The sequence below is a fragment of the Alnus glutinosa genome, chromosome 6 (assembly GCF_958979055.1).
Source record: "Alnus glutinosa chromosome 6, dhAlnGlut1.1, whole genome shotgun sequence".
In the NCBI taxonomy this organism is placed as follows: Eukaryota; Viridiplantae; Streptophyta; class Magnoliopsida; order Fagales; family Betulaceae; genus Alnus; species Alnus glutinosa.
Genome location: NC_084891.1, coordinates 12,155,373 through 12,166,365, shown reverse-complemented (window position 1 = coordinate 12,166,365; position 10,993 = coordinate 12,155,373). Strand labels below are relative to the sequence as shown.

The following is a 10,993-nucleotide window of genomic DNA, read 5'->3' as shown; positions in this document are numbered from 1 at the left end:
CGCATCTGTGAGATTACTAATGCCGATGGAGTTCGATGCGCTAGTCCAACTGATATTAGCAGCGCATTCCTAGAGTACTACCAATCTCTTTTCTCCTCGTCTGGATCGATAAGAGTGAATGCATGTCTTAAGGTACTGGAGGAGAGAGTTACACCAGAGATGAATGCTCAACTTGCTAGTGATTTTACCAAGGATAAAATCCACACTGTTATTTCTCAGATGGCACCATATAAGTCTCAAGGTTCGGATGGGTTTGCCTCGTGCTTCTTTCAGAAATATTGGCTGATGATTGTTGAGGAGGTATTTCAAGCTATCCTTTTTTGTTTCAACTCAGGACGATCTCTTGAAACCATCAATTATACCAATATTGCGCTCATTCACACGAATAATTAGAGGTGTGCGCGGGCCGGATTGGGCCGGATTTACATATTTTCCACAACCCGCCCCGCAATGAACGGGTTTGAAATTTGGAATCCGCAACCCGCATAGTGAATGGTCAACCCGCTGGACCTCGGGTAGCACGGATCGAGACGGGTTCATGCGGGTTCGAGTATTCCTTTTCTTTTTTTTATTCTTTCTTTTCTTTTCTTTTTTTTTTAAAAAAAAAATTTGGGCCCAGAACTAGGTGGGATGTGAGTCGAAGCCTTTATTTTGGGTTGGGTTGGGTACTTCTCCTTGGCAGTTCAATTGGATTGATATTCTAATTTCTAACAAAAAGACACAGACATCACAAGATACAACTGGGAATGACTTCTCGGCAATCGGAACTATAAACCCCCTATTTTCTCCTTTTATCTCTAAGGATGTTACTGCTCATCTAACACATATTAACACAAATCTTGGCCACAAAGACAATCCAATGACCCATCAACAACGACAGAAGCCCAAAAAGCATTAGCTCTACTTGCAGATAACAACCAAAATTCCAAAAGCTTCAAGAAATAATAATAATAATTATAGGATGGGGGGCAATCAGAACAACACCAGATTTTGCTTATCAGATTCGTCCTGAACACCAACGGACTTCATTTCCCCAGACTCATCATCCGAATCAAATCTTTTCTCCTCAATCTCGTGCTCGCTACCACCAAAACCCTCCTCTTCGAGAATCTCACCTTTCTCCACGTCTTCATCAAGATGAGTAATGTTAACAGCCATTAGAGGAGGAGGAGGAGGAGGAAGGTTGATATCCTCACCCTCGCGCTCACTCTTCTCTTCGTGCTTCTTGCTGCGGTGCTGGTGATGGAGGTGTCGGTGACGGAGGATGCACGGCGCTGATGGGAAATGTGCGGCGCTGCCTGGGACTCTTGCTCTTCCTCTTCTTATTTTAGGTTTTTGTTTTGGGGCAATATGGTTGATGGATGGGTGGTTGCTTGGTTGGGATTCAGATTTGATATTTCAGATTCTAGGCTAAATTTCAAGTTCGGGGTGGGGCGGGTTTGCGGATTGGGAAATACCAATTTCCGCAATCCGCCCCATAAGGCACAGGTCTTCATATTTAGTACCCGCTAGTTACAAAAACTAGGTAATATCTGAAAATTTCGGGTCTGATTGGGACGGGTTGGGGCAGATTTGTGGGTGCAGGTGGGTTCTGCCCACCCTACAAATAATCGTCTCAGGTAATGGACTTTAGGCTAATTAGTTTATGTATTGTGATTTACAAAATTGTGTCTAAAGTTCTAGACAATAGACTAAAAAGAGTTTTTTCCCCATATTATTTCTCCTGATCAAAGTGCCTTTGTTGCGGGGAGACATATTACTGACAATATTCTAGTTGCCTATGAGATTTTGCACACAATGAATACCAATTTGAAAGGGAAAAAGGGTTTCATGACTCTAGATCTTGATATGAGCAAGGCATATGATCGAGTTGAATGGAGTTTTCTTGTTGGGGTAATGAGCAGATTGGGATTTGAGAGTAGATGGATTAACTTAATTTTGAAGTTTATCAGTTCAGTGTCGTATTCAGTCCTGATCAATGGAGAGCTAACGTTCCGTGATCTAGAAAGTTTTAACAAAAGCATTGTTGGCGAATCCTTCAGAACCCTGAGTCTCTCTTTGTGAAAATCTTAAAAGCTAAGTATTTCCAGCAAGGTCCATTCCTCGATGCCAAGCTAGGTAGCAAACGTTTTATATTTGGAGGAGTATTTGTTATGGTAAATAACTTCTTAAGGTGGGACTAGTGTGGCAAGTTGGGAATAGTGAACAAATTCAGATCTGGAAGGATAAATAGCTCCCTCATATTGTGGCACATCAAGACCTAATTCTTGGTGGAGGATCTAATAATGATGCACAAGTAGCAGAACTCATTGACTAGGAATCTAAAAGGTGGAAGTTGCATTTGGTTCGTGAGTTATTTGGAGTGGATATTGTAGTTGCTATCACCCAAATCCCTATTGGTTCCATCCATAATAGTGACAGATAGATTTGGAGTGCTACTGCGAATGGTAAGTTTACAGTGAGAAGTGCCTACCATTTAATGAAATAGATAGTAGAACCTATTAAGGGCGAATGTTCACGCACTGGCCAGCATAGTCTACTATGGAAAAAGGATGAATACTCCTCATGTGGTGAAGGTTCGTATGTGGCGGGCATGTCATAATACCTTGGCTATGAAAGCAAATATTTTTGGAGGAAAATCAGTGAGGATCCATTATGTCCTTTATGCAGTGTAGAGGTAGAGACTTCGAGGCATGTCCTATGGGGATGTCCAACGACAAAGGCTACATGGAGCATGTGTGGTAGGAAAATCCAAAAAAAGGTCTATTGAGCACGAGGCATTTGTTTCTATTGTGGAAGAGCTTAATCGACATTTGGATAATTAATGAGTGCCAAATATTACATATGTGGACCCCTTAATTTGCATTCGCTAAGCCTTTAGTTTCGCTATTTTCTAATATTTTTGGTTAGTTTTAGTATCTTAGTATTTTGCAAGTTATTTAGAGAAAATGACGGTCTTTATGTGAAATTGCAAAGAAGCGGAATTATTGGCAGCACCGAATATCATCTTTTTCTTTCCATAATAAGTGCAGCATCGACTTGAGCTTTTGTATTTTTTTCTCTTCTTGTAGTCACGTGTATGTGTAGCACAAAATTTGGAGAGTTATACGTGAATCCCTTGAGTGATTTCTTCCCATACTTAGCAAACCTGATCACGCATGCATGCTTTCTCTCCAAAACTGGGCACCGACTTGCACCAAACCTGGCGCGCAAAAGGAGAGACACCACGTTTCTTTCCTGATTCGGCACCCTTACAAGATTCTTGGCAGCATAGAGTTTCCCTTAATAAGGAAATAGAAGCACCAAAAAAAGGAAAAGACCTAGCAAATTAGTCTATATATATGAGTCTTTTCTCTTGTAAAAAAGGGTAGATGGTAGCAGAATTTCAGAGTCCTTGCTTTTGAAACGTTTTCTTCTTGTAAGTCTTTTTAATTTTGATGTTTTTAATACAAGTTAGTATGTTATTTTTAGTCATGAGAGGCTAAACCCTCAACTAAGATTGAGGGTGAGGCCTCACATATGATTAGCAATACTATTCTCATGTGATGTAATATTTTTCAATTTTAATGAGTTTGATTTTCCAATTGTTTTACTTCAACTCAATTTTGTAGAATGATTCTTGGACATCTTTTGTGATTCAAAGATACATTTAATGATTTAAGATAGTTTCATAAAATTGTTTGTGCTTGGTTTTCTTTGTTAAAAAAAAATTAGATATCCTTTGTGATTTATTCTACGGATACAATTGATATTTTGATTTAAATTGGATATCTTGTTGTGATTTATTGATACATTTGATGATTTGATTTAAATTGGATTTCTTTTGTGATTTATGTAAAGAAAGGATACATGTGATGTTTTTGATTAAATATTTGAAGCAAGAGTAAAACATACTTAAGAATTTATTGTAAAAACTTTGGAAAATATTATTGATCATGGGGATATGTTGCTATGAATTTGTGAGTGCTAATTCTGATACTTTATTGCTTTTTTTTACTTGATTACATTCACTTTAATTTTGTTTATGCTTTTGATTTTATTCACAAATACAATCTCTCAATTTTTTTTGGAACTAGTGATTAGATTGATTTAGTCATAAATTTTGTTTTCAAAAACACAATTCGTTGTGGGATCAACCTTGCACTTGCAATCCATTAACTACAAACAATTCATGCACTTGCAAGTACAATTAAAATTCACATCAATAATGATGACATGGATCTCGTGGTGGTAGTAGCTCGAAGTTTGTGGCTACAACAGAATGCAGTGGTTTTTGGGCAACCTGTTAGCTCCCCTTCCATAGTGGCAAGTAAGGCTGTTGAATCACTGGAGGCTTTTCGAAGCACCAAAGCTCGACAATATTCAAAAGAAGCAACGACAGTTTCTAGGAACATCAGGTGGCAACCCCCTTTGAATGGTTTCTTTTAAGGTAAATTGGGATGCGGTCGTGGATAAAGAAAACAGTAAGATGGGTGTTGGTGTAGTAGTCCGAGATAGTATGGGAGAGGTGTTGGCATCTTTGTCCACACCCAAAGACCATATCATTGCTCCTGATATTGCAGAAGCTATGGCGGCACTGCGCGCTGCAATTTTCCGTAGAGAATTGGGACTATAGAGGGTGATGCTAAAAAGTGATACTCTCTAAATAGTGCAAGCATTGTATAAAGAAGGAAGAAATTGGAACAGATATAGACATCTTATTAAGAATATTAGATGGGCATTGAAATGATTGTCCAAATGGAATGACAACCATGTCAAGCGTAACTTAAATGGAGCGGTCCACCGCCTAGCGAATGAAGCCTTACCCATGTCTTGGAAGAAATCGTTCTAATAAAGAAAGTCTCCCATTGTATTTTGGATATTATTTATTTTCAGCGATGTGTTTAATATGTTTCTTGAATAATAGATTCGCTGGATTCATCTTTATTAAAAATAAAAATAAAAAATAAAAAATAAAAAAGGGATGCGCGTCCTAGTGGAAGTCTTCTCTAACCCGGTTTCCCCAATAAAATGATGATTATGGTTTGAATTTAATAAACTTTAGGCACAGAAAGCGTAAAACAAAGACAGCGTGATTTTACCCCGGTGTTGACGACACGTACTTTCTGAAGAAGCTAATAAGCATTTTCTTGTCGTACTAATAACGCGGTGCGAGAACCGCGTAAATCTGAAATAGCTTGTTTTCTTTTTCTTATAAATCTACCCGATCCTCGTCTTTTTCCTATCGTTCTTTCCAATCTTGCAGTTAGGGTTCGTTTGGCCTTACTCTCTCTCTGCCTCAATTTGATTCTTGAGCTAGGGAGGGGGGGTTTGTTGAATAAGGGGGCTGGACTATTAATTACAACAAAAAGAACTTGGCTCTGATGGAGGTTATTGGGGACGCCCTTCGCCAAGCGTTCATGCCGAAGCACGAGTACGAGACCCTCCGGGATGAGGACAAGGCGTGGGGCAAGCTTCAGAGACCTCTCGTAACGGCTTCCATGGCTGTCATTTGGCTCCTGGTGATTATCTGTACCACTATCAGTTTGAACATCGTTTTCCCTAGCGACAGTGGGAAGAGGCCGTTTTGCAGCGACGAGAGGCTTCAGCCTCTGTCTATGAACGCCAAAGGAGGCGTAGGCGGAGATTCCGATCTGTTTCCGGGCGCCTATTATCTCACCGACCAGGAGACTGTGGATTACTACTTGACGGTTGTCTTCTTTCCCTCCATGCTCATTTTCTTGCTCTCGGCTCTCTATCTTGTTACAGGTAAAGGCAAATTTTCGGCTTTTGTGTCTCGTTTATTACCCTTCTTCGAGTTTTTTTTTTTTTTCGAATGATCATATTATTTCAATTCTGGGAGCTTCATTCTGTTTATATTGGAACATCCCTCTCCTTTTCTATTAATTCTAGGTTTTCATTCCATTTTAAGAAGAGTCGTATATAATATCAGATATAGCTGCAAATTTAGGGTTATATGAGAAATAGGATACGAAGCTCTTACGTTATTGATCTTGGTATGCGCTGTTTATAGTATTTGAGAAGTTGCAAGATCCTCAAGTACGGAGGATTTAGTGTCTATAATTAGATCTTGATGCCAGAAATTAGTCCTTTGCGGTTAGTAATTTTTTACAGTTAACAGAATTAACCATACTAGATGCATTTTAGACCAAATAGTTGATTTGTGCACTATAGCATGAGGACATGCTGTCTGTGCAACATCCTAGATTCAGATCATAATTACTAGAAAGGGAATCCAGCTCAAAATATTTTTATGGCTTATATGTTAGATTGAGAAACGGCTGGGAGCCCAATTGGAAACTTTTGGGTTACCTTCTAAAAAACTTTTCTTCTAAACAAAGAGGAAACTGTTAAGTAGTTAGCTTGGAAAACTGAGTTGGAAACTTTGTAAAAGAGCTCATGCTAGGTGAAAGACATACTTGGATTTTCATTAAATATGAAGTTTCATGGAAATAGTGAAAGGGGATAACTCTCTTCTTGTGTTTTAAGTCAAGAAAGCACTAAACTCTCCAAACTACTAATACAATTAAAAGCAATTTCAAATAAGTTTTTGAAGTATTTCCTCAGCATGTTAGAAAGGACTAGTGCATCTTTAGAAGTCAGTGAAAATGTGATTATGAAATTGTATCTTTCTCTCTGGCTAGAGACCTAGAATTTTTGTAAAAATATATGAAGTTTAGTTGTGTGTTTTTATTGAAGTGTTATCTTTATAGTCTTTTGCTCTTTGTTTCAGATATTGGGTTTTCAAAATTGATGATTGAAGTATTTAAAGTCACTGCTCTGCAGTGTAAACTGACATTTGTGAAAAGAATGAAGGGTCAAACACCTTTTACTGTTTGCTCAATGTATTTATCTATGGGTGTCTGTTACTTGCAGCAATCTTGTTTACCTGAAAGAAACTGTTACGTACCTAGGGTAATTAGAATTAGGTTATAAATTAGGTAAGTGTCATATTATCATTTAAGAAAATAATAGGTTTATTAGTATGGTATTAGTCGTATAATAAATTAATTAGGAAAATGAGGAGTCTTGCTCATAAAGCAAGAATCCCGAGATTAAGGGATTTATATCCCATTATATTAGGTTTTTATTACGAAGAAATAAAGGAATTATTTATTCCTTTAGGGTTAGTAATATTTATGTAATATTTATTTAATTATTGTTTCCGTAGTTCAAGCTTTGTAACCCTATAAATAGGGTATTGAAGAATGAAATAAAAAAAGAAGAAAAATTATAATTCAGCTCTCGTAATTGATTAGGAGTTTTTTAGGGTTTCCCGAATAACCCTAACCTTAGGAGGCCCAGGGTACCTCGAATACCCTACTATCCCACGCACCCTCCATCCCCAATTATCCACCGTTCATCCCCCATTACGCAGGACCGTAACAGAAACTTGCAGTATTTTATTGCGTATTAGTTCTGATCCTTCAGTTGTACCCCATCCAATATAAAAATCGTGTTCCGCATCAATGTTAATTTGGTTGCTCTGGGATCAATTCCTAGGAATGTTGTTTCATTGGATACTTTTTCGCATAGGTTCCAAATGGTTTATTTGTATTATAGCCATGTAATCTACTGCTTTCTGTACATTTAATGATTTTATGTTTTCTCATAGTTCTGATTTTGCTGTAGGAATCATTGTTGCTTTTGCTGCTCCAAAAAGGCATGAGTGCTTGAAGGTAGTCGAAAATAATTACTGTGCTTCAAAAAGAGGTGTGTTCTCTCCTTTTTTTTTTGTCAATTATTGAAGATGTCAAACAAATTTGTTTTTTTCAAATATAGTGGGAGTGATCCTTTCTATTGTATTTTAGGAATAGCTGCACTTGTTATTGGGATGTTGCAATGAACTCTTCTTAAAATCCTTGCTAGATTGTTCTCATCTCTAATCCTGATTATGGTTTAAAAGCTGAATATATAAACAATTTAGCCCACCAAATGTTGGTCTGTGAAGTATTTCTCCCTGAAGTGGCTCTGTTATGCTTTGTTTGGTTGCCAACATGAGTGTGAAGAACAGAAAATAGTAGGGTCTTTCAGCTTCTAGGTAGTCCAGACACATTTGTCTGGTTGATTTGAGGCAGATTTAGATGAATAATCCACAAATTTTTGGCTTGGAACTACAGAGTTTATATTTTGTATCTTCTTGCATTTGGAATAGGAATATGAGGTATTTTGTTACAATTTTTGATTAAGCCTTGCTAGTATATCATTAGGATTCTGTTTTGTCTTATATAATTTTTCTTCTAGTAATAAAAATCAAACAGTCTACTTGGATTGAATTACATGTTGATTACAGAAAATCATCTGCAACTGGATTTTCAAAAGTTAAAGCCAGAGACATCCTTCCTCTTTGTTTGCATTTTTTTTCTATTACTTTTTGTGCAAGAAAATGAAAAGGAAATTAATATAATCATAACCACGGACATGTTTCTTGTACAATTTACTCAGTTTTCATCATATCTTGTTCATATCTGATAGGCTAAAAGACTTGGATATTGCATGAACACCTCAAATAAGTGGAGGATTTGAAGCTTCTTTGTTGTAATCTACAGGTGGGGTTCGTTGTCTGTCTGTGTTGAATATCGTCTTTGCCATCATCTTTGGTCTTCTTGCATTATTTCTTGGATCAACCCTCCTCACATTAGGGAACAGCTGCTCTGTACCCCTGTTTTGGTGCTATGAGATCGCATCGTGGGGGCTGGTTATTCTATATGGGGGAACTGCATTCTTACTAAGAAGGAAAGCAGCTGTGATTCTTGATGAGGGAGACTTTAGTGGTCGAAACCTTGGGCTGGAAATGTTGGAAGCGAATCCCTTGGAAGTCACACCAGAGGTGGAAAGGCGTGTTAATGAAGGGTTCAAGGTATGGATGGGGTCATCCCTCCTATCCTCTGATGAAGAAGATGAACCTGACAGTTACCAGGAAGGGCCTCATGCTATTCGCACCAATTCTAACAGGCAAAGAGTGTGATCTTCAAGTTAGACGTTCTGAATAACACATCTTCCTTGCAATTTCTTAATGACTTGAGCACTGGGAGTGGATGGAGTTTTGGATTATGCACAAGCTTCTTGAACTGATGTCATGCAACGAGTTAATGCTATTTGGCTGGGGATGAAGTCCATTGTAGAAGGTGTCATTCCATTTGTCAACTTAGGTAATGTAGCTTGTGAATAACTAACGACTTTTCTTCTTTTTCTTCTTTTTCTTCTTTTTTTGGAGGGCGATAGGAAAAGGAAAAGGGGGCTCCAAGTCATGGACAAGCAAGACTTAGTTACCCTTGCTGAGTTTTGTATCTAGTTTGGAAGATCACTTATTACTGATAAATACTTGGAACTTGACATATTTGTGCTTCTGTCCCAACATGTCAAGAATTTATAGTTGTGTCGTCACAGAAATGTGGCTTGGTTATCACTTATCAAAAAAAAAGAAAGAAAAAAAAAGAAATGTGGCTTGGTTATCAATTAATTGGTCTTAGGACAGTGCGCGGAGCTAGCTTTGTTTAGCTTGCAGCATGGTGTTGTGAATATTTTGTCCGGCTGCGAATATAGGTGGTGGTGAATGGTGATGGTATACATGCACCGAGGTTTTGTGATTAATTTAGAATGATTTCCTTACTATGGATGTGCATCATCTTCAGTCGACAGAGCTCAAGGTAAAATGCCCCTCCGGCAGAGCATCTCTTTTTCAAGGAATTGTTAGTGGGTAGGATGTTCAACTCACCGTTTGTTGCTTAAAGGATTGAGTTTTCTTTCGATGCCATTCGCTATTTCTTACTAAATATTAGATTCTCGACTTCAAGTTTGTTGTTTTGTTGTATTTCTGTATTATTTTTTTTAATGTATTTTCTGTTGTTTTTTTTGTTTTGGGTTTATGTCTCCTTGTATTTTCTTGGTCTTATCCAGTTGTGGAGACCTCTTATCCAATCTTTGTGTTGGTCCCTCTCTCTTCTTCAATCCCTACTTCGGACTTAGATAGTGCATTTACCGCTTCAGCCTCTTTCTAATAGTTATTTTTAAGTGGGGGTGCAGATATTTGTGCCCTTTTTGTTTCTGTAACTGCTTCGTGCAACCCCGTGAGATGATTGGGTCACTTGTTTGATCAATTTCTTAACATTTGTTTGTATTTTTGCATTGTTTTCTTTCGATTTGAGTATGTTGTTGGGAAACTTACCCTTTTTTCGGTTTTAGTTCTCCTACTCTCTTTTCCTTTTGAATTAGGAGTGGTAAGGATCTTCTCATAGAATTATTTTTCCTATTTAATTAGAAAAATTTTTTAAAAACAAAAAATTACAAAAATAGCTATGACACAAGGGATAATCATCACTTTTAATTTTATTATGCTTTTCCCCCATTCATATGTGTTTTTTTCCTCCTTTTTCTTTTAGGATTTGAATGCGCTAATCTATGAGATCAGAGGATTGAAACGAATAGGGTAGAACTTTGAGCAAAATATAATGGAGGACGTGATTCTTGATAGAGTTAAATGGCAAACAAGAATTCATGTAAAAACATTGTTGATACAGATGACTGCACTCTGGTAATCCGGCCAAGTATACCTGCAAAGACGAGTAAAAGCAAAACATGGGTAACTAGTCGGAGAATGCCGGCAGTAAGCACTCCAATACTTAAGTCAATAAGGTAATCTCAGGATAAGTAGGAGGGCTATTAGAGAAAGGGTGAATAGTGTGTGTAGCTCATCTTTATAGAATTGTCATAAGTAAGGCAAGTGGGCTTGATTTGGAAAACATCAGAGGTCAAGGGTCCAGTATGGGAGGTGGCTGATTCCTATGAATGCCTTTCCTTCTGAATAATACCCAAGTGGATCACTACCTTGTAGAGTCAATCCTTCCTTATATAAGTCTGAATAGGCAAGGTCGTTAGTGAGGGATACTTTTCCGTCAGTCAGAGTTCCCTTATTTGGGGAGTTCCATGCTGACGCGACAACACTCGGCTCATCCGATGGACAAACGTGCCTCTATGGCCCCAAGGCAAATAG

At 37.9% G+C, this 10,993-nt stretch overlaps 1 protein-coding gene across 1 annotated transcript; it reads left to right on the top strand.

The window, feature by feature from the left end:
* The first annotated feature begins 5,152 nt into the window (after positions 1–5,152).
* Positions 5,153–10,120, top strand: LOC133870823 (uncharacterized). The gene is made up of 3 exons (XM_062308051.1): positions 5,153–5,748; positions 7,633–7,713; positions 8,550–10,120. The coding sequence occupies exons 1-3, from the start codon at positions 5,364–5,366 to the stop codon at positions 8,966–8,968; spliced, it is 885 nt and encodes a 294-aa protein (XP_062164035.1). The 5' UTR covers positions 5,153–5,363; the 3' UTR covers positions 8,969–10,120.
* Positions 10,121–10,993: the final 873 nt, after the last annotated feature.

Excerpts from the sequence above, each read along its gene's own strand:
- LOC133870823 (XM_062308051.1), top strand. The coding sequence starts at position 5,364 with ATGGAGGTTATTGGGGACGCCCTTCGCCAAGCGTTCATGCCGAAGCAC. Across the intron at positions 5,749-7,632 it reads GGCTCTCTATCTTGTTACAG|GAATCATTGTTGCTTTTGCT; the intron begins GTAAAGGCAAAT and ends ATTTTGCTGTAG. Across the intron at positions 7,714-8,549 it reads TTACTGTGCTTCAAAAAGAG|GTGGGGTTCGTTGTCTGTCT; the intron begins GTGTGTTCTCTC and ends TGTAATCTACAG.